The sequence below is a fragment of the Apium graveolens genome, chromosome 8 (assembly GCF_009905375.1).
Source record: "Apium graveolens cultivar Ventura chromosome 8, ASM990537v1, whole genome shotgun sequence".
In the NCBI taxonomy this organism is placed as follows: domain Eukaryota; kingdom Viridiplantae; phylum Streptophyta; class Magnoliopsida; order Apiales; family Apiaceae; genus Apium; species Apium graveolens.
In genome coordinates, this window is record NC_133654.1 from 200304548 (window position 1) to 200331954 (window position 27407).

General features: G+C 37.2%; 3 protein-coding genes across 3 annotated transcripts; 2 read left to right on the forward strand and 1 right to left on the reverse strand.

Moving 5' to 3' along the window:
* Positions 1 to 206: 206 nt before the first annotated feature.
* On the forward strand, positions 207 to 16548 carry LOC141678125 (uncharacterized). Its single transcript, XM_074484366.1, has 3 exons — positions 207 to 524; positions 13424 to 13956; positions 15660 to 16548. The coding sequence occupies exons 1-3, from the start codon at positions 386 to 388 to the stop codon at positions 16317 to 16319; spliced, it is 1332 nt and encodes a 443-aa protein (XP_074340467.1). The 5' UTR covers positions 207 to 385; the 3' UTR covers positions 16320 to 16548.
* Positions 16549 to 17871: 1323 nt separating this feature from the next.
* Positions 17872 to 22076, forward strand: LOC141677532 (protein unc-13 homolog). Its single transcript, XM_074483510.1, has 5 exons — positions 17872 to 18611; positions 18956 to 19834; positions 20006 to 20458; positions 20618 to 20804; positions 20987 to 22076. Exons 1-5 carry the CDS (start codon positions 18081 to 18083, stop codon positions 21970 to 21972), a joined length of 3036 nt encoding a protein of 1011 aa, XP_074339611.1. The 5' UTR covers positions 17872 to 18080; the 3' UTR covers positions 21973 to 22076.
* A 49-nt stretch (positions 22077 to 22125) lies between these two features.
* On the reverse strand, positions 22126 to 27166 carry LOC141677533 (protein NRT1/ PTR FAMILY 5.2-like). Its single transcript, XM_074483511.1, has 4 exons — positions 26892 to 27166; positions 26111 to 26328; positions 23393 to 23958; positions 22126 to 23207 (listed from the first exon to the last, which is right to left on the reverse strand). The coding sequence occupies exons 1-4, from the start codon at positions 27007 to 27009 to the stop codon at positions 22322 to 22324; spliced, it is 1788 nt and encodes a 595-aa protein (XP_074339612.1). The 5' UTR covers positions 27010 to 27166; the 3' UTR covers positions 22126 to 22321.
* Between the last annotated feature and the right edge of the window lie 241 nt (positions 27167 to 27407).

The window sequence follows — 27407 nt, forward strand, 5'->3', positions numbered from 1 at the left end:
AATGAAAAGATAAAATTGTTCCTACATTCGCAATAAAAAAACTCTTGAAAAATATCATGTTAGGGATAATTTGATAATTTAACATATTTCAATTCTAAAAATAGAAAAATAGTTTTAATATTTTACTTTTTAACTTGATCTGAACAAATCTACATACTTAAGTTGACATTTTGGGTTGTTAGAAACAAGACACTAAAATCCTAGATAAGAAAAAAGCATGTGTACATGTGATAGACAGCTAATAGTCAAACTACAAGTTAGGTATACATCGTTAATGTGAGCAAGTATTAATAGTTATATGCAGTACTGATGAACAATAAGCTAACTCTCTCGAGTCTCTTCTGTTATTCGAGTGATCCATATACAGATATAGTAGTAGTATTTCATGGCTCTCCTCGATTCCAAAAACGTGTCGGAGAATACGGCTGCCGATCAACCCAATGAAAATGATGAAGCTGCAAAAAAACCTCCTCTTCCTAAAGGTGTCACCGATCTTCATAATGCAATTAAAAGGCGCAATAAAGGTAAATGCAATCACTATTTAACTTATTTATGCAGTCATAGATCAGAGGCTTCTTGAAAATGGGAACCGCCTTAGCTAGACTAGAACAGAGACACTGAGATAGTGACGGAAATTATATTTTTATCAAGTTTAAATGTGGATTGTGTATTGTTTTTTCATGACATTAATGGAAAAATCGTGTATTCAAATATAATGATATATATTAGTGTTCTAAAAATTCCCGATTTTTAAAAAAATCACCGACTAATCTCCGATTAATCCTTAAAAAATATTTGGCCGATCTAGTTTTTAAAATCCGATTAATATTTATAAATTATTTTTGAATTAAATATTTCATAATTAATAAGGTAAATATATTAAATATTATTAAAATATTTAAATATATCCGATTTTTATTCCGATTAATCCCTCTGATTAATCCCCGATTTGCCGATTAATCCCTAATCAGTACCTCAACCGATTAGTACCGATTACCAATTTTACGACCATGATATATATATATATATATATATATTTAAATATTAAAAATATACAGTAAGTTATAATTCATTTATTTCGGTTGATCATGCGCATATTATATTTTAAATTTTGTATGCTTTTGTTTAATATTGTAATTAACATCTAGTTGAATTCACTATTTAGCTTTTCTTATTCTTTATTATGCTGGTTTAAATCACGTACGATACACGGGTTCTGTTATTATTTAAATATATTTTAAAAATTCCTTTATTTAATTATATATTTAAATTTAATATATTAATATAAACATATAATAATTATAGATTTATAGTAAAAAAATTAAATGAATTAGGAATGAACTGTGATCGTAGTTTAGTAGGATGAATTTTGATGTACTATAGCGAAATAATGAGACTATATCTAGTAATTTAACAATTTATTAGTTTAACATGTGTATAACATTATTTATTTATTTTTAATAACCAAAATAATAAGATAACCGTTAAATCAAAATATACCTCATTCCAGTATTAAGTAATCTCAGCAATTACCGACCGATTGACTACCAAACTTTTAATGTTTACATATATTATAATATAGTAAATATAAATTAATGTAAATAAATATTTATATTCTAGAGAGCATTCAAATTAATTTGATGTTCGATATTGATAGGGAAGAACATAAATCCTGATTACGTAGTTAATATTGCATTAATTACACATGATTTGGGCTACAAGGCCCAATTAAAAGATGTTTGACATTCAGACCAAAAAGGTTAACACATTGATCAGGCCTGATGGACCAGATCAGGCCTGATGGAACAAAGAAGGCCTAAAATTCTGAATATTAATTAATTTCATAATTAATTAATAAGGGAGAAAAATAGCTATTAAGATAAGTACTAGTGGGGATATAAATCTTTGTAGATTGGCCTCCAAGGAACCTCATGGGATAAGGAATCGGCTTCCTACTTCCTAGGACTCCAAAGTCCATTCTAATTCAGAGACTTGACCACCAAGTCTCCTATACCAAGTCCAATTCGAGGACTCCCAACATCTATATAAGGGGCCTCACCCCACAAATCAGAACTACGGTTTTTGACTTGATCATTGGCAATCAGCAAGGTACGTAGGCATCTTGTTAAGTCAGATTGAGTCACGAAACACAAGAGCAGTCAAATCGAGCCTCGAAGCTCACGTTCCTTAGTAATAAATACAGCAATTATATACCTTAGTTTTTAATCCATAACATTTGGCGCCGTCTATGGGAAAAGCACAACAACAACCATGGCGAGAACACGGAGAACAATTAGAGCTCTTGAGGAAGGAACACCATCGGGGACAACCCAAGTGATTTCGTCAAACGTGGAGATACCTCCTCATTCAACTTATGCAGCTACCCAAGGAGAAGCCCAGATAGAGGCAACTCAACCTCAGCCACAAGGGATGATTCCCTCGGCTATTCAAGGTACGAATCCCCAAGTTCAACAACTACATGCACCTGTGAATTCTCGACCTATCGGGTACGAATATTCAACTGTTGTGACTACTAACCCCCTTATGGGATGCCCCTTTACCACGGGGTTGGAGGAAGTGGACATGCTGGATGGAGTGAAGCACGAGGGCAATCGCCCCCATACATACGAGGTTTGGCTCCTATCCTTGAAGATCAGGAATTTTCTGGTCCTTACACTGAGAGGGGCTCTGAATCTTCGGATGATGAAGTAACCCCAAGAAGGAGACGTTCTGGTAAAGGGCCGATGGCTGATGGTAGCCAACGTCCTCAAAGCACCCAAGGGTCGAATCCCCAAGAAGTGCAGGAAAGGATCAGGGCTCACGAGGCTGAGATTCAAAGGCTGAGGCGCGACTTGGAGCCGCACCAGACCACCAGACCCCCAGTACCTCCTAGGGGGAGAAATCCTCCTCCTATCATAGACCTGGATGGTCCAGTACAGAGAAGGGTTGTTGTCCCAAGGGCTGATCCAAGCAATCTTCTTCCCCTTGGAGATCCTGATGATCCTACTCCGCCCTTCACTGAAGATATAATGAATGCCCATATCTCAAGGAAGTTCAAGATGCCAACTATCAAAGCTTATGATGGCACGGGAGATCCCGCTAATCATGTTAGGACATTCTCTAATGCATTGTTGTTGCAGCCCGTGAATGATGCTATTAAGTGTCGGGCATTTCCTTAAACCCTGTCGGGTATGGCTCAAAGGTGGTATAGTCGTTTACCCCCAAACTCTATTGGGTCGTTCAGAGAATTAAGTCAGGCTTTCATTAAACAGTTCATCAGTGGGAGAGTGCATGAGAAAAGTTCAGCATCCCTCATGAGCATTGTGCATGGAGCAAAGGAATCCTTGAGAGACTACCTTAATCGTTTCACAAAAGAGGCTTTAAAAGTCCCGGACCTTGATGACAAGGTCGCAATGATAGCACTGCAACAAGGAATTAGGGATGAGTTTTTCAAGATATCCTTGGCCAAACGCCCTCCTGAAAGCATGTTGCAGCTCCAGGATAGGGCAGGGAAGTACATTAAGGTGGAAGAGAGCATGAGGAAGACCGTAGTGAGTAATGAGCCCACTGGAGGCAAGAAGCGGAAAACTGATCTGAAGTATATCGCTAAGGATAAGTATCCTAGAACCGAGCAAAACCCTGATTCAACCCCCAAGAAGGGAGGACCTGGGCAAAAGTTCACTGAATACGCTAAGCTGAATGCTTCTAGAAGCCAGATCTTGATGGAAATCGAGAAAGATCGAGATATTCGTTGGCCTAAGCCTTTGAAGGCTAATCCTGCCAAGCTAGATAAGAGCAAGTATTGCAGATTTCACAAAGATGTTGGTCATGACACCGATGAGTGTAGGCAGCTGAAAGATGAAATTGAGTTCCTCATTCGAAAAGGAAGATTGAACAAATACACTGGAGAAGGAGGGGATAGGAGTAATAATGGAAGGAAAAACTTTGAAGATCGTAGGAGGGACCAAAACGATCAGGGGCGGAATCCCCAGCCTAGAAGACCGGTTATAAACGCAATTTTTGGAGGGCCGCGACCTCGAGGGCCTGTGATAAACACGATCTTTGGAGGACCAACTGCTGCTGGATTATGCAGGAACTCCATAAAAGCATATACTAGAGAGGTTATGCATATTGTTGGAGAAGCCCCGAAGAGGGACAGGACAGAAGTGACATTGGCTTTTGATGATTCTGACCTAGAGGGTGTGAAATTTTCTCATGACGACCCGCTGGTCATAACACCGATAATAGGAAATAGCCCGGTCAAGAGAGTTCTTGTGGATAATGGTGCTTCTGTGGATATCTTGCTCCATGACGCCTTTCTAAGGATGGGATATAACGACTCCCAGTTGACCCCAACCGACATGTCGATATATGGATTTGCGGGAGTAGAGTGCCCCGTGGAAGGGATAATCAAGTTGTCAACCACCATAGGTCAGGAACCAAGGCAAGCAACGCAGATGTTGGACTTTGTGGTGGTAAAGGCTAGTTCAACTTATAATGCTATCATGGGGAGAACAGGGATACATGCCTTCAAGGCAGTCCCTTCCTCCTACCATTCAGTTATGAAGTTTCCCACCCGGAATGGGATTGGAGAAGAGAGAGGAGATCAAAAGATGGCTAGAAGCTGTTATGTAGCCTCTTTGAGGGCAGATGGAGTTGGGGGCGGGTTCTTCCTATTGAAGATATGGATATCCGAGAGAATGATGAGAAAAGAGGAAAGCCAGCAGAAGACTTGGTTTCGATTTCTTTAGCCCCCGAGAATCCTGAGAGGATGACTTTCATTGGAGCCACACTCGAGGAGCCCCTTAGAGAGAAGTTGGTGAGATTTTTGCAAGAAAATAGTGATGTGTTTGCATGATCAGCAGCTGATATGCCAGGCATAGATCCAGAACTGATTACTCACAAGTTGAATGTGGACCCAAATCGGAAGACAGTGAAGCAAAAGAAAAGAAACTTTGCCCCGGAAAGACAAGAAGATATAAAACAGGAGGTTGAGAAGCTCTTAGAGGCCGGTTTCATTGAGGAGATATAATTTCCATAATGGTTAGCAAATCCTGTAATGGTGAAGAAGACCAATGGAAAATGGAGGATGTGTATAGACTTCACTGATCTGAATGATGCATGCCCTAAGGACTATTTTCCGTTGCCAAGGATTGATACTTTGATAGATGCCACTGCTGGGCATGAGATGCTGAGCTTCATGGATGGATTTAGTGGATGACATTCCAAAGGTATCATTCATCACTGACTTTGGTGTTTATTGTTATCTTGTTATGGCATTTGGTCTTAAGAATGCAGGAGCCACCTATCAAAGGTTGGTAAATAAAATTTTTAAGGATCTTATTGGCAAGACTATGGAAGTCTATATTGATGACATGTTAGTCAATAGTCTAGTAAAGACTGATCATATAACCCATTTGAGGGAAGCTTTTGAAGTCCTGAGGTACCACAAGATGATGTTAAATCCTACGAAGTGTGCTTTCGGAGTAGGATCTGGAAAATTTTTGGGATTGATGGTCTCCAAGAGAGGGATCGAGGCCAACCCCGATAAAATAAAGGCAATCCTGGACATGGAGCCACCAAAAACTGTCAAGGATGTTCAAAAGCTCACAGGAAGGGTTGTTGCGCTGGGACGATTCATCTCCAAGTCAGGGGACAAGTGCTTGTCGTTCTTCAAGTCCTAAAGAACATTAAGGACTTTGTATGGAGTGAGGAAAACCATAAGGCATTTGAGGAATTGAAGAAATATATGGCCCATGCCCCGTTGTTGGCCAAGCCAGCTTTGAATGAAATTTTATACTTGTACTTAGCGGTTTCAAAGAGTGCCTTGAGCGCTGTATTGGTTAAGGAGTAACTAAAAATCCAGAAACCCGTATACTATGTTAGCAAAATTCTGCATGATGCTGAGTTGAATTATTCAACTATTGAGAAATTTGCTCTAGCCTTGGTAATGGCTTCAAGAAAGTTACGTCTTTACTTTCAGGCTCATCAAATTGAGGTGCTAACAAATCAGCCCCTGAGAAATATCATTCATAGTCCCAAGGCTATTGGAAGGTTGATCAAGTGAGCAATAGAGCTGGGAGAATTCGACATCAAGTACAAGCCACGAACGGCAATAAAAGCCCAGGCATTAGCTGACTTCGTGTTGGAATGTACCATACCCAACCAAGAAGTCGGGGGGCAGGAAGATACCATACCTCAAGACAAGGAAGTTGATAAGGGGGACAAAGAAGAGGATGATAAGGAGAAAGAATATTGGGTTCTCTATTTTGATGGAGCGTCAAAAATAAACTCAAGTGGAGCAGGTTTGGTTTTACAAAGCCCCGATGGGTTCTTGATTGAGTATTCCATGAAATTAGACTTCCCGACCACGAACAATGAGGCAGAATATGATGCTCTGATAGCTGGCATCGGCCTAGCAGGGACACTTAGAGTCAAGAACTTAAAAGTTCGTGGAGATTCAAAGCTGGTCGTATCCCATATAAAGGGAGAGTTTGAGGCAAGGGATGATACGATGGCTAAGTATGTCCGCCTAGTAAGAGCTGTGATGACCCAATTCAGTGAATGCCATGTCGAGCACATTCCAAGGGAGGAAAATGCTAAGGCAGATGCATTATCAAAGTTTGCTTCATCTGAGATAGAAGAAAGTTCGGGAAGTGTATACTTCCGTGTTTTGAAGACACGGAGCATAGATGTTAAGCTTGTAGCTCCTATAGGCCTGGGGACGTCATGGATAGATCCCATTAAGGCCCACATTCAAACCGGTTGGTTGCCAAATGATGCTACTGAAGCAAGGAAGTTAGCTGTTCTAGCACTAAGGTACTCTTTGATAGATGGGATTCTGTATAAAAGATCTTTCGTGGTTCCTCACTTAAGGTGTCTCAGGCCCGATGAGGTACGCTTAGCTCTTGAAAAAATACATGAAGGTATTTATGGGAAACACTTGGCGGGCAGGGCCTTAGCTCATAAGATAACCCGTTTAGGCTTCTATTGGCCAGAAATGAAGGCTGATGCCAAAGAATATGTGAAGAAGTGTGACCGCTGTCAGAAACACGCACCGGTCGTTAGACAACCCCCCGAGATGCTGACCTCTATCAACTCACCCATCCCCTTTGCTATGCGGGGAATGGATATACTTGGGCATTTCCCCATGGCCACGGCACAAAGGAAATTTTTGATTGTAACCATCGATTATTTTACCAAGTGGATTGAAGCCAAGCCCTTGGCCAAAATCACAACTAAGCAGGTTGCACAATTCCTGTGGGAAAATATCATGTGCCGGTATGGAATTCCCCGCATCCTAATCACTGACAATGAAACACAATTCAACAACGAGGAATTCAAGAAGTACTGTGAAGAAAATGAAATTGAGTTACAGTTCACCTTCGTGGCTCACCCGCAAGCCAATGGGCAAGCATAAGTGGCGAATCGAATAATCCTGGATGGACTAAAGAAGAGAATCGAGAAATCGAGGAATAATTTGGTGGATGAGATACTCCCAATACTATGGGCCTATAGGACTTCCTGTAGGATCACGACTGGAGCAACTCCCTTCATGTTAGCATATGGGGCAGAAGCAGTTGTTCCCGTGGAGATATCGTATTCCTCCCCCAAGAATTAAGCTTTAAATGCTGAGGAAAATGAGGAAGGGCAAAGGTTGGCCCCGGATCTAATTGACGAAGTGCGAGATGAGGCACATGCGAAGATAGTGGAATATCAGAAAAAGGCTTCGTTCTGCTACAACCTAAGGGTTAAAGAAAGGTTTTTCAAACAAGGTGACTTAGTCTTGAGGAAGGTAGAAGCTTCTGGTGTAGGAAAGAAAGGGAAGTTTGCCCCAAATTAGGAAGGGCCATACAAGATCAAGAGTGTTCAAGGTAGAGGAACCTACAAGCTGGCTTGTCAAGGTGACAAATAGGTTGAAAAGCACCTTGAAGCTTTGCTTGCTTAGGATTTACATGTGTTAGCTTTATTTTGAAGTTTATTAAGACTTGTGTAAGGGATGAATCCCAATGACTTATGAAATTCAGAAAGTTTTCGAAATATATTTGAAATCTCTATGGCAAGGCAAGTAAACTAAGTGCATGAAATGCAAGCATAAAACCTGATAAATAAAATAGATCAAATAAATATTACAAAAGTTTGATAAATAAAGTCTCGAAAATAAGATAAAGAAAATAAGCCACGCAGGACTGGAAAAGCTCCAAGGAGCTGAGGTGCCCTCGGCGTCCATGTCGTCATCCCCTCCGCTCTCGCTAGAAGTCTCTGTCGTCTCGGAGGAGGAGGAAGAGCTGTCATCCTCAGCAGGCCTGGAAGAAGACTCGGGAGGAGGAAGAAGCGGGTCTTGAGGGATGCGATCCGAGACAACTACTCGGGTACGAAACCTCTGCAACAAGGACTCATCATCAGGGCAGACATAGTCCGCCGGGTTAATATCAAGACAAGCCTCGTTCACGGTCCCAAGGGCCGCGTCCCAACCAATCCTGAAAAACCCTGGAAAGACTGAGTCATCCATTATCCTCATGGACTGGGTAAACTCCTATGAGTCTAGATAGTTATCAATCGCCTTATCTTTCTCCGCCCGAAGCACCACCAGCTCGGCATTAGACTCTCCGAGCTCTTCCTCCTTACGCTTGAACTTCTTCTCTAGAGCAGCATACTTCTTCTGCTGCCTCCTGAGGGCATTGTCGGCCTTGTCAGAAGCCCTCTTCCATGACTCGGCTTGCCTCACAGCGCCTTGAAAATAGGCGTTAGACTGAAATGAAATAATAAATAAAGATGTAAGGCAAGTGAATGCTACAAGTAAGAAGGATAAATTCCAAGAAATAATCATACTGAGGCTAAGGACTGAGCTCCTATGAGCTTGATCCTCTTAAGATCAGGAGTAGCCACCATGTCTGTGAAGTCTTTGGGAGTCACGCCATGGTAGTACCAATCTCAAGCATGTTTCGTGGATCCAACCACGGTATCCCCTCGGCGGAATCCCCATAGAGGCTGGAAGGCGCCTGTAGCAGCAGCAGGAGCAGCAGCAGTAATAGGAGCACTGTGACCCTCAGCTCCCTCAGATGAAGCCTCCCACATGGGCTCCCTGTGTTTCCTTAAGAAGATAGACTCTGTGGCCTTTCCTCGAGTGTTCAGGCCCGCAAGACGAGCTTTCTTTATTCTAGCAGTTTCCTCAACAAGGGGCACGTTATCCTCGTTGATCTCCTTAGCAGCTGCAAAACAAAATAAAAAACAAAATAAGTGGTGTCAATAAGGCATGAAATGAAATAAAATTGAAAAAGGAAGAAAAATACCCTGTTGAGAAACAGAGGATAGCCCCACATGGATGAGGGAGAACTCCTCTAAAAGAGTCCAGCTGGTGGTAGTGCCGTCATCCCGAGTAAGCTCATTATAAATAATAGTTTCCTCGGGGGTTAAGTGAATGGATTTGAGGCTACCATCAATAACCTTCCTGAAGGAAGATCTGAAGAGTGTGCCCTAGTCGCCATTCTCCCACCGTAACCCGACAAAACTATTCCTCTAATTTTGGTTATTATCGGAAATGGAGGCATTTTTAAAGATATGTTTACACTTGGGCCTTTGTTTGACATAGACCCAACCACAATTACCAGAATAACTGTTGTAACATTGAAAAACTTTCCTAAAAATAGCTACAGATAGGGGAAAACCTTTCCTAAGGCAGCAAACCTTAAAACATAAAATGTTCCTCCAAGCGTTTGGAGGAAGCTGACATGGGTTGATTTGTAAATCAGCTAGAAGATGAGGAATGAAGGGGTGAAAAGGGAACCTAAGCCCAGCATCGAGGGCATCTGTATAAATAAAAAGAGTGTCGGGTTTCCGGTGGTAAGTACGGTCACCACCAGAAACTGGAACTAATCTAAGAGGAGGAAGAACGTTATAACGTGCATTTAATTTATCGTAATCTATGTTGTGCCAAGTGTTACAATGGTTAAAAGAATCGAGATGTGCAGTGGAGGGATATTCAACCCCCTAGTGTTAATCATATCGATCAAAGAAATATAGGAAGAGCGGATTTCGATATCCTTACCTCGTTTTGTAGTCGAGTCTATCTTGGCCGCTCTCTCGGAATTCTTGTCAGTCATCAATAAAAAGCTTGAAAAAATTTGGAAACCTTGGAAGAAACTTGGCCGGAAATTTGCTAAAATGAGGAAGGAGGGAGAAGAGGAGAGTGTTTGGAAGCTTGAGGATTGAAATGAGAAGTGTGAAGAAACACACTCCCCCTCAACTCTTATATAGGCACTTGAAAGCCAAATTGGGCCTCAAAAAAGCCCATTTGGGCCCAAAAATGGAAGAATCTGGAATGTTCCAGATTATTTTAGAAAAAAATTAGAAAATTATGGTAAAATCTGGAATAATCTAGAAATTTCAGAATATTCCGGAAGTCAGGCTTAAGAATTTAGGCCCAGCCCAAGTTTGAATGGGCTTTGGATATTAAAACCTGTAAAAAAGCCCATGATAGAAAACATAGGCAAAGGGCCTAGTCCAAAAAAGCCCAGTAAAGGGATTAAGCCCAGAAAAAGGGACCAAAAGTTGGACAGGAGCCAAAAGGAAAAGCCCAGATTTAAGAAATGGGCCCAAGATTAAAACCCACTAAAGGGTTGGCCCAAGAGAATCCAGACCCAGTTAAGAAAAGGCCCAGGGTCAATAATATGTACCCATGAAAAAATCAAGTCCAGGTTTAGGGCAAAGGTCATCCCAATAAGAGGTAAGCCCAAAAAAGGGCCTAATTAATTGGGGAATAAGAGCCCAAATACAAAACCCAGATAAAGGCCCAGGAAAATAGGAATAAAAGGTTAATATCCTGACCCAATTCGATCAGGACTTGCATTACATTCCTAGTCGAATGAGTTGAGGTCGAAATTATGTCGACCAGGGCTGAAGAAAAGGGGTATTTCAACCAGGATTTAAACATATTCGACCAGGAATTGTATAGAAATCCTGATCGAAACTCTTGAGGTCGAAATTGCTTCGACCAGGGCTTAAAAGGATGGCTAATTCGGTCAAGACAAGGAATTCTGACCCAAAATCCTGACCGAAAATTTCCTGCTCGAAAAAAAATATATATATAGGAAAAAATCATGGCCGAAATTCGACCAGGATTCCTACTCGAACCCCTCCTCCTCGAAATTCTTTCGACCAGGGCAGTGAGAAGCCTAATTCGACCAGGATCCTGGTCGAACAGGATTCCTGGTCAAACCAGGTGTAAAAAAAAAGAGGGAGAAAAAATGTTTTCTGAAAAAGAATTTTATATTCTGAATATTCTCAAAAATAAGAAAATTCCTTAAAATATTTTCTGAAAATATTAATATTTTTTAGAAAATAAAGGAAAAATTCCTGGAAATTAAGGATAAATCCCAGAATTGAGGGAAAATCCAGAAAATTAAGGAAAAATCCCAAAATTGAGGGAAAAATCCAGAAAATTAAGGAAAAATCCCATAATTAAGGGAAAAATTCCTGGAAATTAAGAATAAATCCCAGAATTAAGGGAAAAATCCAGAAAATCAAGGAAAAAAATCCTAGAATTCAGGGAAAATTCCTGGAAATTAAGATAATTCCTAAATAAAAAGGGATAAAAGTAAATCGTTGTAAATGTGTAGGTCGCTCCACACTTTACGCAAAAATGATACCCTATAAGGGAACAAATGAATGTAACTTCCGCGAAACCTAGTCACTGTTTCCCAAAAGTTGGGGGGCAAATGATAGGGAAGAACATAAATCTTGATTATGTAGTTAATATTGCATTAATTACACATGATTTGGGCTACAAGGCCCAATTAGAAGATGTATGACATTCAGACCAAAAAGGTTAACACATTGATCATGCCTGATGGACCAGATCAGGCCTGATGGAACAAAGAAGGCCCAAAACCCTGAATATTAATTAATTTTGTAATTAATTAATAAGGGAGAAAAACAGCTATTAAGATAAGTCCTAGTGGGGATATAAATCTTTGTAGATTGGCCTCCAAAGAATCTCATGGGATAAGGAATCGGCTTACTACTTCCTAGGACTCCAAAGTTCATTCTAATTCAGAGACTTGACCACCAAGTCTCCTATACCAAGTCCAATTCGAAGACTCCCAACATCTATATAAGGGACCTCACCCACAAATCAGAACTACGTTTTTTGACTTAATCATTGACCAATAAGGTACATAGTCATCTTGTTAAGGCAGATTGAGTCACGAAACATAAGAGCAGTCAAATCGAGACTCGAAACCCACGTTCCTTAGTAATAAATACAGCAATTATATATCTTAGTTTTTAATTCATAACAGATATAGACATATTATTAAAAATAATTAAATAAAATAATCATTTAATAATATTGATCATGGCTAATGGAACTGCCCCACATTTTCTACAATAGAGATATATAATCCCAATTAAACATCACCCAATACTCGTAAGCTTTTCTTTTCACTAAAGTGACTAGTTAATTTATCATCAAAAACAAGTTTAAATGTCCGATCAAAACCATTATACAAGAAAAGGATTGCCTTAAAAAATATGTGCTTAAACTTCAAAAAGATCAAACATTTTAGATTGAAGTGGCCTCGATTTATCTACCAAAAAAATCTTCATATTTGTTGGTTGAGATTTTTTTTCTTTTTTTTTTACTAATTAATTACATATATATATATATATTAAAAGTCGAACTCCTTAATTCGGCCGGGATTTTGTTCTTTAATAACATGTTTCACCATTTTTACGTTATGAAAAATTATTTTTATTGACTCTTTACCCATAATATTAAAAGAGAATATAATAATTTTTGATAATTAATATAATAATTTTATTTATTATTTTATCCCAGATCAATAATACAATTTTCTTAAATCTTGAGCGATAAATCGTTTATATTATTTTGACCTAACATATTATCAATTGATTTGAATTTTTTTTAGATAGTGTAATAGTATTTTTTTTTATCCGAGTAAATATTTAATATTCACTTCATCCCATTCAATTGTGTACATTTATTTTGGATACGAAATTTAAGAAAAAGAGTAATTTTGTGAAAAAATAGAAAAAGTGGGTAAAATGATAAGACCGATCAATATTTAAATATATGAGTGGGCATAGTGGAAGAAATAATGGTTGTAAGAGGCGTGTATAAGGGTGCATGGTGGAAAAAATAGTATTAATTACTCTTTCCTTAACTTTGTGGTTGTCACATTTGACTTTTGACAAGTCTTAACGAAGTTTATAAAGATTTTATCAATTAATAAAATAAAAAATGAATCACTGAAAAGAATTTTTAATCTACTTTAATATGTAATTTTTAATTTTTTTATTTATCATTAATGGCGAGAGTAGTTAAAGTTAGCGGGGGTAAACTGAGGATGACAATTTTGTGTGATCTAGTACTAAAATTTAATTTTCAAATAAAAATTTGCAGAAGAGGTGCTCCGTGTTCTGGAAGAGGACAAACAGCTTGTAACCTACAATGATGACGGATGGATACCCCTCCACTTAGCCGTATATTACGAATTTGATTCAGTACTCGATATCTTAGTAGAAACGCAACTAGAAATCGGGTACAAACTACCGGATAACGTTTCGATGTCAACACCACTTTGTTTAGCCGTCAAACTTGGAAAAACTTCAACAGCTATAAAACTTCTCCAGTTATTACCGGCTTCTTCTTACTTAGAACGGTCTTTTGGTCTGAATCTACTTCATTTGGCGGCTAAAAATAGCGACAAAGAGATGGTACATTATATTTTAAAGAATTGTCCAGAAGAATATTTAGACAAGATTTTGAACCAAAAGGATGATAGTAGCAATACACCTCTCCATGTATTGGTCAGTCAAGGTTGCTATGTACGTGAGCTCATAAAGCATAACAGAGTTGATAGGATGGCAAAAAATAACCAAAACTGGACTCCTTGGGACACATTATATTCAGAAGACGAAATCATAGGCGATCAGGTTAGTACCCTTGGCTCCTCCTATACAAAGCTAACTGGGACATTCTTATTTTTTTCTATTTATTGTATGTATAAATTTTTTAAAATATATTAAATATAATAAAAAAAAAGTAAAAGAAAGTAATAGATCATAACGATATTTATTATTTAATGTATAAAGTATGTAGAGTTGAGTAGTAGATATAGTCAATTTTCACATTTTAACATTTTTTAGCATATCAACACTTTTGAGATATACAGAATACAAAATGAAAGTATAAAGAAATTGACCAATTATAGGAAAAGCTTTTGTCAAAGACATTTTATTTAGCACAGGAGCATGTTTAAAGGTATTAGGTATTTGTAAAATAAAAGGTATCCCAAATATTTTTGGGTATTGGCCATTTCTATCATAATTTTAGAAAAAATGGCCAAAAATCTCACAATCCGGAAAAATGGTCATTTTTATCACTTAAAAACGCATTTTTTATTTACATTTTTACAAAATACATTTTTATTTACATTAATATTAATTTTAGAATATAAAAATAAATATAAGAAAATAATAAATAAGTGAAATTTTGAAAACGCATCTAAAAGATGCTTTCATAGTGCAATCGCATGATAAACATGCGTATCCCAAACAAACAACGCATAAAAAATATGTGTTACCTTCGAATTTCTGCAGGCCCCGTTCAAGACCCATTAACAAAACCAATGATTTTAGTTGTTTGATAAATGCAAATTTTAGTTGTGTTTGTGTGTGATACCAAGGGTCATTTTTCTAATTTGTGATATTTTGGATCATTTGCTCTAGAATTGTGAGATTAAGGGCCTTTTTCAATATTTTTTCAAATTTTTTTATATGACATGAGACGTGTCAAATTTTAATTTAACGCGCATCATTATATACCTATGATCCCATATTATTAAATAAAATTATTATCTATACATTGACATATCATCATTAGAAAAAAAATTGGGATTCGTAACATCTTTTTTGACAAAATTGATCTATTTTAATCATGTGGGTTAAGGGTAATTACACATGCTCTAATAGCAAGTCCAATGTCTCAACACTCTACATATTTTTAAGGTAGGAGCATCTATCTTATTTTTATTAATAAAAGATTAATTTCCCACATCTTTTTCATTCCCTCGTATTATAATTTAAACATATTATTATCTTAATAATAAAGTAGCATGTTATTGGAGCAATATACAAAACTCATGTCTTGAATTAACATTATTTTTTATTATGTTCATAGGAGTAAGTCCAATATTAAAACTAAAATTACTATAACTATTGTTATAATTTGAAATAAAAAAGTACATTTCATTGTTAAAATAAGATTCACCAATGGTAGTTCCATTTTATCATCAAATATTTACAAAATTAGTAAATTTTTGATTCTCCCTCCTTAATTTCATTTGAAACAAACCAACATATATACTCCCTCCATTTCAATTTCTCTAGTTTGATTTTTTATGATCAAATTGACTCAATTTTGACCGTAAATAAAATCTCATTCATTTATTATTTTAAAAAATTGAACCCCTCACATGAGAAGGTTAATTATGGTTGAATATTATGATAGTAATTTTTAATTATTAATTACTAAAAGAAAATTTCGTAGACTAAACTCATTTTATTAGATGTCTTAGAACAGAAGAGTTATGTAGGACTGATTAATAAATAATAATTCTCTCATTCTTCATTTATAGGTAAGAATTAAACAGGCACTTGACGACACCCAAGCTAATCAGCATTGGATGTTTTGGCGTAGAGGCATCAAAGGGAAACTGAATACACATGAAAGTTTAGTACCCCCAAGTGAACGGACGAAAAAAGATGCTGCATTTAAGAAAGCCAAGAAGTTGTTGATTGCAGAAGAGCGTAAAGAGATGAAAGAAGAGCTTGATCGGTACAGGAGTAGAACCAACACTCAGATTATTGTTACCGCACTCATAACTACAGTGACTTTTACTGTAGGATTTACGATGCCTGGGGGATACCATCAAAGCGGGGAACCTGATCAGGGACTCGTACTTCTTTCGAAAAAGACGGCTTTCAATACATTCATGGTATCAGATGCATTGGCTCTGGCACTGTCATTAACTTCTTTATTTATCTATTTCATTTCTTCTATGTACGAAGATCCTGACCAAGTGGCAAAACTCGATGCTGTTTCAACAGTACTCAACATTGTTTCAGTTATAGCAATGATGTTGACATTCATAGCAGGAACATATGTCGTGCTAGACCAATCACTTGGCCTTGCCATTACTGTTTGTGTCATCTGTTCCATTTTCTTTCTTTCCATTATTGTTCTACTGATCAGGATGATGTATGATCGCGCTAAAGTAGAAAAGCTTAAAGTGTGAATTCGTCTTTTATTGTTTTAAAACAAAAGTCTGAAGTGGTGGGAGTTTGTTTGTCGCTATTTAGAACTTTGTAATGTATTTTTTGTTTTCATAAGTATCTATCTTCATAAATTGGAAGAATCACATGAATATGTAACTCCTGTGTGGTGTGGTAAGAGAATGCCTTTTTCCTTATACATGTCCAGTCAGAGAAGTGTATTTATAACGAAGCCATCATCATTAATTTTGTTCCTTCAAAATTTGATTGTGTGCGAGTTTCTAGCATTTGTGTAGGATACTGAAGAATAAGAATAATCATGATTTGGATGGAGAGAAGGTCGAAGTTGTGAGGATCCATATGTATTTATTATATTATATATCTATAGATTAACAGTTTACTTATTTAGTAGTTTTCTTAATTATAAGTTACCAATTACAAGTTTAAGTTCGATGGAAACTTATATTATACGATATGTAATGTATTCCTGTATAAAGAACTCTATAATTGAGAGTTGAGGCATTGACTGAATGAAAACTTAAAATTGAGAGTAATTCCCTCTACGAATTCAGAGTCCTGACAGAAGTTAAAAGGGGTCTTCCAGAAAATCGGGGTGGTGGTGGTGGTGGTGGTAACCGTTATATGGGAAGAGGTTACTGTGTCAGGGGCAATGGCTTTTCTGGTGAAAATCCTGGATTAGAACGCACTAAGAAATGCAAATGGCACTCGGGCTTTCTCTGAATATGGTACACTGAAAATTTATTAAATGGAAATTTGGATATGGGTGCTGTTACGGTGGTTCTTTAACTCCATAAATTCAGCAATTGAATTAGATCACATAAACTTCATCTAGTTAGGCTTCAATTTTTAAAAATAACCACAGTCGATGCTTTATGGTTCTGGTAATTCACACTGCGGGTCTGGTCATCCTAATTGCTCAACTATTAATTTTGGCGGTAATTACTGATAAAAGGGTACTTTTATGGAGTGTGTACAGTTGCCCTAATTCAATTTGCTTTAAATTGGTGTGCTTCACGTTGTGTCTTATGTGATATTGCCTATATTAAACTGTTTATTTTGGTTGAACGTTTGCCCGTGTCGTTGTGTACAGGAGGACATTATGGGAAACCAAAGTGTTTGTGTCTGGAATCTGGCCCTGGATAAACATGAGTTTAGATCGGGGATGTATATAACAATGTAGGATGTTAGGAAGTGGACTAGACAAAATCATGCTAAAGCCAGGCCATGAAGATATAATAGTGGCATCGAGGTTGTGGAACAAGTCAAATCTGAGTCGCTGACTTTTGTGATATGTGGTTATCAACAGTAGCTACACATTTCATCTTACGGAGATTTGTTCTCTGATAACATATACACTGAGCATGAAGTTTATAAATTGTTCTCTCATAAGATTTGTTCCTCAAATATTTTGTTTAATCCTATATATCAACGTGATTGACTAAAAATAGAGTGACCTCTGAAAATACAAAGAAGACAACATAAACAAAATGTCCAACATTGTATGTCAATTTCTTCGCAAAACAATGCTCACCCTTCCTTTGTCCCTTGTCCTTCTCCATTTCTCTCCTCTCTCCATGAAATTCATTCATTTCTCTCTCTACATTTCTTCTTTTCTCCTCTTCATTTTTCTCATAATAATCCATCAAGTCAAATGTTCATCAATACAATTTATAAAATACACTGATCATAAGTATAGAATAACACTATCAGGTGGCTGCAGGTAGCTGTTCCTCCCTTCATCTACTTGTACTCCCACGTACAACATGTTACATGACACGGCGGAGACTTCTACCGCTGACCACCTTGGATGGCCTTTTGGCAGTCACATCGAAGGCCTCGATCAAGACGACCTTTGCATGGCCGCATATGAAATTTTTTTCACATCATGCCGTTCCTCACCTGGTTTTGGAGGACGTACCACACTTTCATTTCACCCATCTTCTATTGACAATCATGATCATCATGGTATTTTCTCCAGACAGGGGTCCCCCAAGAAGGAATCCGGGGTTGGGATGGCACCCACAAGCAGGATAAAAAGGGCTTTGGGGTTGAAAATGTTGAGGCGTTCAATAACTTCTAGAAGGACTAACTCGTGGGGCTCGAGTCCAGCTTCGCCTCGGGGTTCACCCAGGGAACGTGATGGGTCGGGGAGTCCGGTATTTTCTCAATCCTTGGCGCAGTCTAGGCAGAAACGGCCGCTCACATCTGCAGAGATAATGAGGCAACAAATGAGGGTCACAGAGCAAAGTGATAATAGACTCAGAAAAACGCTCATGAGGACTCTTGTTGGCCAAGTATATATTATGCACACTTTTATATTATTTTTGTTGTTTAAAAATCATAAAAAAGTTACAGTTTCCTATTCAACATAGGTGTGTAATGCATTATTTGAATGTGTTCTAATCATTTTTGGTTGATTTGTATGTAATTAGCCATCTTGATTCCAATTCTTGTTCTGTATTGTTTCTGTGTCTGAAATAATTGCCGCCATGATTTCTTTCTTCTTTCTTTTGTTTTAATGTTGTAAATATGTTGAAGTTTCTTTTTACGCGAGTTGCAGTTGCCTCCTTCAATGTTTTTTAACATAAAAAAAAAAACTGATTACTGACTTTACATCATGTGCATAACATATTTGCAGGTAGGGAGGAGGGCAGAGACCATAATCCTTCCACTAGAGCTGCTTCGACATTTAAAGCCTGCCGAATTCAACAATCCAGTCGAGTACCATGTATGGCAAAAGCGTCAGCTCAAACTTCTTGAGGTAGGGCTACTCCACTACCCTTCTATCCCAATAGAAAAAACAAATGAATTTGCAATGCGTCTTCGTGAAATGATCAATTCTTGTGAAGAAAAACCACTAGACACTGGAAAAAACTCTGAACCAATGAAAGCGTTATGTAATACTATAGTTGCATTAGCATGGAGAAGCCCTGATGGATCAACAACTGATGTGTGTCACTGGGCTGATGGATATCCCCTCAACATACACTTATACATATCTCTTCTCTACTCAGTTTTTGACTTGAAGGATAATACAAGTGTGCTTGATGAGGTTGACGAGCTTCTTGAACTTATGAAGAAGACATGGTCGACATTGGGCATCAATAGGTCCATTCACAACTTGTGTTTTACTTGGGTGCTTTTCGAGCAATATATTGAGACCGGGAAAGTGGAGGGTGATCTTCTTGGAGCTTCACTTGCTATGTTGGCAGAGGTAGCAAATGATGCAAAAAAGGGGGATCGGGAACCTATATACGTGAAGATGTTAGCCCAAGCATTGAGCTCCATGAAAAAATGGTGTGATAAGAGATTGCTTGATTACCATGCTAATTTTAGTAGGGAAAATATAGGGTTGATGGAGAGCATTTTACCACTGGTGTTCTCAGCTTCCAGGATCTTGGAGGAGGATGTCCCGGGCTCTACTTCAACTTTGCAAGATAAAGATACATCTTCGGAGTTAAGTGGGAATAGAGTTGATCTTTATATTAGGTCATCATTAAGACATGCTTTCACAAACGTAAGTTCTTGTTTTTTTTTTTGTGACAACAGAATGTATGTTTGTAATGCAGACATGCCAAATTGCTAAATGTTGATCAGTGTTCATGAACTGTTTAAGTTTTAGAAAGTAAAAAATGTATATAAACCTTTTGCTTCAAGTAGTTAATTGTTTTGTGTATCTTATATGCAGATGCTTGATAACGGAAATGTTAATGTCAATGTGGTTGAAGTAGAAGAAGTTGGCAAAGCTCTTCTTCATATAGCTCAGGCCACAGAGGAATTGGCAAACATGGAGAAGGAAACTTATAGTCATGTGCTAAAGAAGTGGCACCCAATTCCAGCAGGTGTTGCAGTTGTGACACTACACACTTGCTACGGAACCTTACTAAGGCAATACTTATCTGATTCGTCCTCACTTACAAATGAGACGCTTGAAGTTTTGCAAAGGGCTGGAAAGCTTGAAAAGGTTTTAGTTCAGATGGTGGTGGAAGACTCGGTAGAGAGTGAAGATGGCGGCAAAACAATTGTTAGAGAAATGGAACCATATGAAGTTGATTCAATCATAATGAAATCTGTAAGACACTGGGTTCAAGAAAGGTTGAGAGTGGGGAACGAACTTCTCCAAAGAGCTAAAGAAACTGAAGTAAGTACTTGTATTGATTATGAGTTGAAAATTTCTTGTAACAAATGTAATACACATCTGCTGAACATAAAGCCACCAATGATTTGTAAAACTCATGTTCTTGCAACACAAGTTGGAAATGGAGCACATATAGTTGGTCACTAACATATAATTTTTTAGACATGGAATCCAAAATCGAAGAATGAGCCTTATTCACAATCTGTAGCAGAGCTACTGAAACATGCAAAGATAGCACTGGAAGAATTCTTTGAAATTCCAATACCTATGCCTGAGGACTTGGTTATTGACATAGCAGAGGGTTTACAGCACGCATTCCAGGAATACACTACTTTTGCTTCATCTTGTGGTATGAAATGCCACTTCTAAGTTCTGTCTTCACTTGCAACTGATTTACTTTTAAAACAATTATTATTGACATGAAATCAATTGAGGATAATTAGCTTTTAAGTCATATTCTACCAAATTGTAGAATTAATGTTTTAGCATATAATTAACTTAACTCAATATGTGATCGTCTTTCTGAAACAGGATCAAAACAGAGCTATATTCCCACTCTGCCTCCTCTCACACGCTGCAACCGAGACTCGAAGTTCTTCATGTTGTGGAAGAAAGCTGCTCCTTCTTGCACAGCCCCTTCTTGCACTCCCACGGATAATTCAATCAACACAGTTTCTAATGAAGAACGCCATTCTCGGCCTTCAACCAGTCGTGGAACACAACGCATGTACATTCGTCTCAACACCTTGCATTACCTACTTTCACAGCTGCACATGTTCGACAAAACACTTACTTTATCCCCTAAAATAGTCCCCTCAGCAAACAACCGCTTCAACAATCGGAGTCACCAGCTTGGCAATTCCTACTTCGAAGAAACACGAACTGCCATTCAGGCTGCCATACAACATGTCTCAGAAGTTGCAGCCTATCGTCTAATATTCCTTGATTCAAATTCTGTTTTCTACGGGAGCGTATATGTTCATGACATAGAGAATGCACGTATAAAACCAGCTTTGAAGGTTCTCAAGCAAAATCTTACACTTTTAGGGGCAATAGTAACAGACAGAATCCAACCATTGGCGATAAAAGAAGTGATGAAGGCAACTTTTGATGCATATCTTATGATTTTGCTAGCCGGAGGAGGTTCTCGGGCGTTTACTAGGCAAGAACACCCTATGATTGAGGAGGATTTTGATAGCTTAAAGAAAGTTTTTTCCACAGTTGGTGAAGGATTGATCGCGGAAGAGGTAGTGGATAAGGAGTCAGAGACAGTGGAAGGTGTGGTAGGGTTGATGGGACAGTCCACAGAACAGCTTGTGGAAGATTTTAGCATTGTTTTCACTGAGATTAACGGGACAGATGCTGTTGGGGCAGGGCAAAAACTGCCTATCCCACAAACAACCGGAAGATGGGGTAGGTCGGATCCCAATACTATTTTAAGAGTCTTGTGCCATAGAAATGATCAAGCCGCTAACATTTTCTTGAAAAAGACATTCCAATTGTCAAAGAGGAGGTAAAGAGCTTCTTCTTTTTTTCCCAAATGTATAATAAACAAGAATGTAGAAAGGCTTCATTTTTTCATGTACAGTACTGGACTTGAATAACTGTGTAGTTTAGATGATGTTGCAATTTTGAAACCAGTGGCTTCATATACCAATTTGAAACAAGTATATAGTGAACGCTTTACATCTTTCACATAGATGTATAAAATTTATGTCATTTGATCAAATACATGGAAGCATCAACTGAAGGGAAGAGAATTGAAGGCGCAATACACTCCTAATAAACAACATATGTGAAGAAAGTTTTAGGCTATTTAACAAAGTGTAGATGTTATTGTTGCTAACTTTTGCTAAGCTTTCCTTACTAACTTTGTCTAGATCTTCTACTTGAATCCTGATCAGATCTTCTGGATTCCCTCAGTTCTTCTCCAAGCACCTCCATTGAATCCGAAACCTCCGCCTTATATACATAGTACCTACTCACAACTAAGAAGAAGATAAAATTCAAGAAGTTGAGTATTGCAAAAAATGCATAGTAGTAGTCCAGGTGAGAAGCATTGAGGTTATTCAAAATCCACCCTTTGTGTTCATTCTTCTTGGTTATATTCGACACAGTCGTAAGAAGAAAGCTACTAAAGAAACTTCCAATTCCCAAACTAGTTGTTGAATAAGAAGTTCCAAGACTCTTCATACTTTCGGGAGCTTGATCGTAAAAAAATTCAATCTTAGCCACCTCCAAAAATGCATCAGCTGTCCCCATAAGGATAAATTGTGGTAGAAGAATAAATATAGATAATGGAACTTGTTTACCATTGTCGACTACACCATGATCCTTGGCAATACTAAGTCTATACCTTTCCATAAGTGAAGCAACAGTCATGATAACAATGTGGAAGATTATACCTATCCCCATCCTTTGCAGAATAGTTATACCTCTTGGATTATTTGTCCATTTTCGTATAATTTTAACAAAAACTCTGTCATAGAGCACGACACATACAAGCATGGACAATGTAACGAATCCTGCTAAGCTTGCTGGAGGAATTTTAAAGGAGCCGATGTTCCTGTCTAGAGTTGTGCCTTGCTTCACAAAGAGCGTATTTATTTGAGCTATCATCGTGCTTGGAATAATCGTAGCAAATAAAATAGGAATCATGCGCAACATTTGCTTTGTTTCCTCTACTTGTGTCACTGTGCTTAGTGTCCATTCATCTGCTGGGCCTGTTTTCACACAAGCCTTATTGAGGAACCTGCACAAAATTTTAAGAAACCGTATCAAAATTTCAAGTTTTGCAGATACTAGTTTGGATGTTTTATTATAATTAATTTTACGATACTTGATCCAGATCAATGCAAGTTGCATTCGGTTGATTATGGTTGCACATTAATTGCATACCAAAAATGTTCCTTTTTTTGATGTCGATGAGATACTTACCTCAATGAGGGTGTGGAATCAATTCTGAACTTTCCTTTCTTTGTGTACACTTCCAATTCAAGTTCATAAAATTCTTTAGGATCACTTGGAATGGGCACATGCCACTTCTTCAAAGCAGCAACTATAACCTTAACCATTCTAGTAAAAGGGCTTCCTGCAGGCACCTTGTGACGATAAAAACGTGTACCAGTCAAGAAAATCATGATGGAGATAGCAAGGCCTAGCGTAGGAAGTCCATAACCAAGAGTCCATCCTACATTGTCTTGAATATAAACAAGAACAGTGTTTGCAAAGAGGGTTCCAAGAAAAATGCTGAACATCCACCAGTTGAAGAAGGAAAGCTTGTGGGCCTTTTCTTTGGGATCAAAGTCGTCGAATTGGTCTGCGCCTATGGTGGAAATGTTGGGCTTGGTTCCACCAGTTCCAATAGTCAATGTATATAAAGCACCGTAAAACAGTGCTAGTTGCAATGTGGAGGCCTTTTCACAGTTTGAAATGTCAGGGTCCATACATTTGGGAGGTTTTAAACCGGGGATGGAGACTGTGAGAGTCAATACAAACATACCCTGTATGTTCATGTCCAAAATGAATCAGAAAATTTATCTGTCACATTTGAAAGTTAAAATAAAGATATACTAGTATGTTTTATCCAATTTGGAAGCAGGAGCTTAAAAAATATCAAGATTCGGAAAATAAGAGTAGAGAGACGGTTTCGGAAGACATCTGATATAAGCTTCATGCTCAAGTTTTCAACCATTAGGTAATTGTTAATTTATGTTTCGTAAATGGGAATAAATTATGTGATGTGAGAAGATACATCGTTAAGCAGACATCCATCAACTTCGTAAGCGAATAAAAGCCTTTTGTTGAACAGGGTAGTCATGGATTTATGTAAACCATTTAAAAATAGAACTTGACAAAGGACTTTGAAGTAGAAAGGTGAAAGTGTTAGGTACATGCTTATTTGTGAAACGACAAACGTAGCTTTCCTATTAATTTCCTATTTATTTCAATTGAAAAAAAAGGACATCCAGATACATTCGGCATGTTACATGTTTGCGTTGTTTTTAACAATTTAAATTAAATGGGAAACATTTCAATTGGTTGGAGACAACAAAACAAATATGTGTGTGTTATATTCAATACTTTTTTCATTTTATAACACTAGTTCACTTTCGAATAATAACTTAAGTTAGAAAATTTTATTGTTGATACGAAATCGTAAAGCAATGTAACACGATGAATATATAGCTAAAATGTAATCTCTTTTTTTTCCTAACAGAAGGCGAACTCTCGATATCTCGCAGGCCCGCTAAAAATTCAATAACTAAATCAACTTTTTACTGCTTAAGAGCAATTTCTAACGGAGTGCTTGTGTATTCCTTAAAAATAATATAAATAAATAATCCTAGTAATTTAAAATATTTTAGGGTAGGACAATTCCAACAACAATGCTTATTTTAGTTTTTTAATATTATAATAATGATAAATTCAAATCCTATTCATAATTTTTAAAGAAGAGAGAGAAAAAGATGAGAGAAAAGGAGGATAAAAAATGAGGGAAATGAATATTTAATTAATGAATATAAAATAAGGAATGGTTATAAATTCTTCATATTTAAGGAAGAAAAAGTGGATTTTAAGGTTTTAGGAAATTATTAGGATTCTGTTGGAGTGTCAATTTTGATTCAATCCTTAAAATTTTAGATAAGGATCTATTATAAATAAGTCGTTGAAGTTGTTCCTATCTTGTTTTGTCAGCTCCCCATGTAAAGTATAATTGTTTAACAATGATTAGTTTAATGTTGTAAGAGGGACAACATGCAGTGAAGTATATATGAAATTATAGGTTGAGCACCAATAATTTGTGCATCAATTCACGCCTTTCTATTGCATAAGATATGCACATATCCTGACTCATCTACTTGACTCATACACCAAGAAAAGACAACGGAGGAAGACGATATTACATAAAATACATGCATATAGTCGACAGATATCAATGAGTTCTGTATCTTGTTAACAATACTCTGTCATAACATACTCACAAGTTGCACTAGACATGACCATTGGGAGTAGACTATTGGGGTCACCTTCTAGATAAACTATGTCAAATTAATTAATTTGCTCACACAAACAGTTGAATAAGTAAGATGCAGTATAGTACAAGACCTAACATGCAAGTCTTTGTCACTCTTGCCCACACACTTGTGATTTGTTCAAGTTCAACTCCACATGTGTTGAAAAATAACCATTTCTTCTTCTTCATCATAATCCAATTTTAGTAATTCATATAATTTAAATTTGTCATAAATGATATCTTACAACCAGGTAGATGACAGTTGAGTATTCGGGTTTTTCATTAAATAAATGTTAAGAAATTAGTCGTTTTAAAACTCTAAAATGTTAGAGAAATACCTATTTGAGGATGAAGTACTTAGGAAATCGAATATGAATCATCCTGATGACGAGTTAAATATTTGGGTTTTAAATTAAATTAATGTTAATAATGAACTGGTCTTCCTAAAATCTTAGGGTATAAGAGGAGGAACGCTTTTTTCAAGATGAGAGTAGAACTTAGCGTGAGCTTTAATACCATATTAGGTAACCAATTGCTCTAAAACTCCGAGTTATTAGAGAAAGACCCTATAAACCCCTTTTCAGACTCTTATATTAGTAAAATAAATCAAAAAATGAGTAAGAAGGAAGGGAACATACGGAGAGATAGACGGCGGAGGCGATGACGAAAGTCCAGTAGCGGCCGAGATGAGCGTCGGCAATATAGGCACCCAAAACAGGAGTCATCCAGATGGTGCCAACCCAGTTTGTTACATTGTTTGATGCTGTTACTGTGCCCTGGTGCAGCTTCCTCGTCAAGTATAATATCAAATTTGATGATATTCCGTAGTAGGCCATCCTTTCAAATATCTCGTACACTGTTACATTAATATTTTCATTGTCAATTAGTATCAATTGTAGCAATATTAAAGTTTGTATGAATTTACTATTTTTAAAATGTAATTCCCCTGTTCATTTTCTGGCTTCTCTGCATAACTGGCTATAATGCTACTATATAATATCCTTTATTTAAATACAAAAGGGCACAAGTTAGTTGGTACATGACTGCATGATATTGTAGTTGTAACATGAACATAAATGAGGGTAATAAGTTATATTCTTATATTATATAAACATTCTAAATTGAAAAAAAAAAAAAGAACACAGTAGTTATTGTTGCATGGAGGTTGTACCATACTTTCTGAATTGTATACCTACCATGTGCATAGATGCAACTTGCAAGTGATAGTTATGTATACTGCCCAACCACAATTGATATAAAATCTTGCGTGTTAAATTTTGAACTAATTGGAATTTTATCTATTAGTAGTTCATAATCTGACACATCGTTAAATCATAATGTAATATAGAACGCCGGAAGTTGATGAAGAACAAATACACCGGAAATGTAGAGAGAGAGAGAGAGAGAGGATTAACGTACCAACAACAAAAGAACAAGCAGTCCATCCTCCTCTCTGAGATTTTCGAACAGGGTTGCCTCTGAGATCAACAGTTCCATCTTGTGTATAATCATCATGCCCCGTTTCTTCGGCACCCATTCTATTTACTTTTTTTATTTATGTTCTGCTTATATGTATGTGCACGTATCTACACTTCACTTAGCTAAAACTTTTGAGCAGCTAGCTTGGAGAGAAGCGTGTTATCTCTCTGCCAATTAACTGTGAGCTACTCGGCCCTTTTATAGACCCCTCCCATCGCATCAAATCGTATCTTGTAGAAAATAGAAATTCGAATATGTTAAACTGTCTACATACTTTCCACAAATATACTATAAACAACTTTAAGTATACATAGCCCGGTGATAATACAGTATTTTAAATAAAGGTTAGTACGTTGATTTAATAAAAATTAGATCCGCTTGAATTTCACCAAATGTGGGCAATAATTATATTATTGACTTGTTGTCATCAAGTAAATATATAATAATGTAATCGTG

Coding starts and splice junctions, on each gene's coding strand:
- LOC141678125 (XM_074484366.1), top strand. CDS start 386: ATGGCTCTCCTCGATTCCAAAAACGTGTCGGAGAATACGGCTGCCGAT. Junction 525..13,423: donor AATTAAAAGGCGCAATAAAG/GTAAATGCAATC, acceptor AAAAATTTGCAG/AAGAGGTGCTCCGTGTTCTG. Junction 13,957..15,659: donor ACGAAATCATAGGCGATCAG/GTTAGTACCCTT, acceptor CTTCATTTATAG/GTAAGAATTAAACAGGCACT.
- LOC141677532 (XM_074483510.1), top strand. CDS start 18,081: ATGTTACATGACACGGCGGAGACTTCTACCGCTGACCACCTTGGATGG. Junction 19,835..20,005: donor TAAGACATGCTTTCACAAAC/GTAAGTTCTTGT, acceptor TCTTATATGCAG/ATGCTTGATAACGGAAATGT. Junction 20,805..20,986: donor TACTTTTGCTTCATCTTGTG/GTATGAAATGCC, acceptor TTTCTGAAACAG/GATCAAAACAGAGCTATATT.
- LOC141677533 (XM_074483511.1), bottom strand. CDS start 27,009: ATGGGTGCCGAAGAAACGGGGCATGATGATTATACACAAGATGGAACT. Junction 26,329..26,891: donor TGCTTGTTCTTTTGTTGTTG/GTACGTTAATCC, acceptor TTAATGTAACAG/TGTACGAGATATTTGAAAGG. Junction 23,208..23,392: donor GATTCCACACCCTCATTGAG/GTAAGTATCTCA, acceptor AATTTTGTGCAG/GTTCCTCAATAAGGCTTGTG.